Source organism: Salmo salar, chromosome ssa03 (assembly GCF_905237065.1).
Source record: "Salmo salar chromosome ssa03, Ssal_v3.1, whole genome shotgun sequence".
Taxonomy (NCBI): Eukaryota; Metazoa; Chordata; class Actinopteri; order Salmoniformes; family Salmonidae; genus Salmo; species Salmo salar.
This window is the reverse complement of record NC_059444.1, coordinates 54,200,801-54,204,376: the sequence shown is the minus strand read 5'-3', so window position 1 is coordinate 54,204,376 and position 3,576 is coordinate 54,200,801. Positions and strand designations below refer to the sequence as shown.

The window sequence follows — 3,576 nt, the reverse complement described above, 5'->3', positions numbered from 1 at the left end:
CTTAGCAGGTAGAGTAGGGGACTATAGAACTTTCAGGGACATGAGGGCATGAGGTCAAATTCTGGTAAAGGCACCACTTTTTTTTGTGAAACCACACTGTCTGCAAATTTTTGTTAAAAAATGTGTTTATTTAGTATACAGTAGTATAAGCTTCTGTCTTAAGCATCCTAAATAATGCCATAGATTCCTTTTTTTTTTTTTAAATGGTCAACTGGAAGGCAAAAAATGGAAGCATGATGTGAATCTGGTTTCCAACTGATTTGTAAGCTACTAAAGCCAACCATTTACTGCTGCGCCACAAGAGTTTTGCTGAAAATAGTGGAGGGAAAAACATCTGTTAATCAAACGCTGCTATTTATTGTTGACCAGCAGATGTCACTAATGTGCATTGTGAACCGATAATGAATCTCTGAGTAATGAACCGTTTATCTGCACAATTTGGTGAAAGCTTCGAAGCCTTCAGAAATCCTTGATTTCCCATCACTATTAATGATTGGCCTAGTAAGTGGCCTAGATTTACCCTAACGCAGTGGTGTTAGGAAACTCCTGGTTTACAGGCCACATCAGGCCTGCAAGTCGCATTATACTAATTATGTGTAATTCCTATTGGAATTCAGCCAGAGTTAGGATATCCAACAGCTATATTTTTTATTCACCCTCAACCGACATTCAGAATGACTGTCAGGATTAGGAAACCTGATTTTTTTAAAACACTACCTAAATAAATCAAACCAGAACAACCATTTCAGTAATAGACTAATAAATCTAACTAACTGATTGGATTATTTCAGAAAAATGTATGTAATTTATCTTTGTGTAGCATAAGATTAAATCAATCAATCAATCAATCAATCAATGTACATGCAAAAACACATATGAAAATGAATCCTAAAAAAAACATCCTGCAGAAGAGCATGCTTGGAAATATGATAATGATGGGTGTGGTTTTGATGGGACTATTTTACTCTCCACAGTGTAAAACAATAACTCTGGTTATTAACTCCAACACCGAGGGTTATTTAACACCACTGAGTGTTAATATCACTCTTACAGAGTGATTGTAAACACTACAAATGTTACACTGAAAAATCAACACTGGCCAATTTGCTGTGTAGTATGTCTATCATTTGATGCATCTCAAATGGCATCATATTCCCTATACTGCACTATATTTTTGACCAGTGCAGTATAGGGGATAGGGTGCAGGCTCTGGTCAAAATTAGTGCACTATATAGAGGAGGGGGTGCAATTTGGGACATAACCATAGTCAAGGTCATATGATGTCCTGTGTTGTTTTCTCTACAGACTGGGAACTACCCAAAGGGTCCTGAGGGAGATGGTATGGGTACAGGGTTTCAACAGAACCACCTGCCTCCTCAATACATTGCCTGAGAAACGGGCCTCAGTGAATCCATTGTTATTTTTCTTGTTGAAATCATGTTCTTATGTAGACCTATGTTTCCGATGCAAGCCAGGCAATGGTTAGCACCACCACATCACTGATCTGAATAATTTGACAGTTAAATACTGTTAGTGTATTGTAATGTTATATATGATCTTTTGGCTACTTTATGTTTAATATTTTAATGTGTTTTCTGTCTCTCATAATTTTCTATAGAAAAATAGTAGCCTTCATTTATCAACGAAAATCAACCACAGTGTATCCTTTGTCAATGTTTGTAAATGACACGGGCCTATAATGATGACATTTATTGCAAATACATATCACTGAATAAACGGGAAAAAAATTACAAAGAATCGTGTTTGGAGTCACTTTTGTCTTCTATAGGGTACAATGTAAGTAATGACAAAGTAATAAAGTAAATAAAATGATATTTTCGGAAGAGTGGTTGAAGGGTCTGAAACATCTTGATAAGGAGGGAGCGTTGGATGTTGGCATTGGGCATTAAATCCTTTCTGTACTGAGTTTGTGCAATATTAAGCCTGGAGCCGAGGCTAGTGCAATCAGAGCATGTTGACTTGAATGGGAATATATGTTTTAAATTATACTGTCAATCCTCCATAGACAAGCTATTGAAATCATAGAAATATAGATATTAGAATAGACATGACCATTTAAGTTGACATTCGATGGTGAGTGGACCAGCAGTCATCTTTGTAGTAGTAATTCAAACTTAAAATGTAAATTAAATTTGTATGGTGTACCAGCTAGGTCAATCCTATGGATTATATTTCTATGATTGAAATGACACCAACCCTGTATTAAGGAGCATGGTGTGTCCCAACCAATAGCGGGCATAATACAAAAACCTCCGATTTTTGAAAAAAAAATAAAGCTACTGTAGAACATATGCGAATATTTAAAAAAATCGGAGTTTACGAGTTTTTAGATAATTTACCTTAAAGACGCATTATGCAGAAATCGCTCCGCCATGTCCTGGTTGCTAAAATTCAAATAGTGTGCCTAATTTCAGTTTATGTGACGAAACAAGAAAATATAGTGTATAGAATCATTGTACCATGTAAACCGTTGTGAAATATATACTGCTCAAAAAAATAAAGGGAACACTAAAATAACATCTGAATGAATGAAATAATCTTATTAAATACTTTTTTCTTTACATAGTTGAATGTGCTGACAACAAAATCATACAAAAATAATTAATGGAAATCCAATTTATCAACCCATGGAGGTCAGGATTTGGAGTCACACTCAAAATTAAAGTGGAAAACCACACTACAGGCTGATCCAACTTTGATGTAATGTCCTTAAAACAAGTCAAAATGAGGCTCAGTAGTGTGTGTGGCCTCCACGTGCCTGTATGACCTCCCTACAACGCCTGGGCATGCTCCTGATGAGGTGGTGGATGGTCTCCTGAGGGATCTCCTCCCAGACCCGGACTAAAGCATCCGCCAACTCCTGGACAGTCTGTGGTGCAACGTGGCCTTGGTGGATGGAGCGAGACATGATATCCCAGATGTGCTCAATTGGATTCAGGTCTGGGGAACGGGCGGGCCAGTCCATAGCATCAATGCCTTCCTCTTGCAGGAACTGCTGACACACTCCAGCCACATGAGGTCTAGCATTGTCTTGCATTAGGAGGAACCCAGGGCCAACCGCACCAGCATATGGTCTCACAAGGGGTCTGAGGATCTCATCTCGGTACCTAATGGCAGTCAGGCTACCTCTGGCGAGCACATGGAGGGCTGTGCGGCCCCCCAAAGAAATGCCACCCCACACCATGACTGACCCACTGCCAAACTGGTCATGCTGGAGGATGTTGCTGCTTTGCTCTGGCAGTGCTCCTCCTGCTCCTCCTTGCACAAAGGCGGAGGTAGCGGTCCTGCTGCTGGGTTGTTGCCCTCCTATGGCCTACTCCACGTCTCCTGATGTACTGGCCTGTCTCCTGGTAGCGCCTCCATGCTCTGGACACTACGCTGACAGACACAGCAAACCTTCTTGCCACAGCTCGCATTGATGTGCCATCCTGGATGAGCTGCACTACCTGAGCCACTTGTGTGGGTTGTAGACTCCGTCTCATGCTACCACTAGAGTGAAAGCACCGCCAGCATTCAAAAGTGACCAAAACATCAGCCAGGAAGCATAGGAACTGA

General features: G+C 40.2%; 1 protein-coding gene across 1 annotated transcript in view; it reads left to right on the top strand.

Annotated features, from left to right (window-relative positions):
- The window catches only part of LOC106600905 (membrane-spanning 4-domains subfamily A member 4A), a 12,908-nt gene extending 11,150 nt beyond the window's left edge, over positions 1 to 1,758 (top strand). Inside the window, exon 7 of the mRNA XM_014192674.2 lies at positions 1,306 to 1,758. Within this exon, the coding sequence (XP_014048149.1) occupies positions 1,306 to 1,392 (87 nt within the window). The 3' untranslated portion in view covers positions 1,393 to 1,758. The remainder of the gene's footprint in view (positions 1 to 1,305) is intronic.
- The last annotated feature ends 1,818 nt before the right edge of the window (positions 1,759 to 3,576 follow it).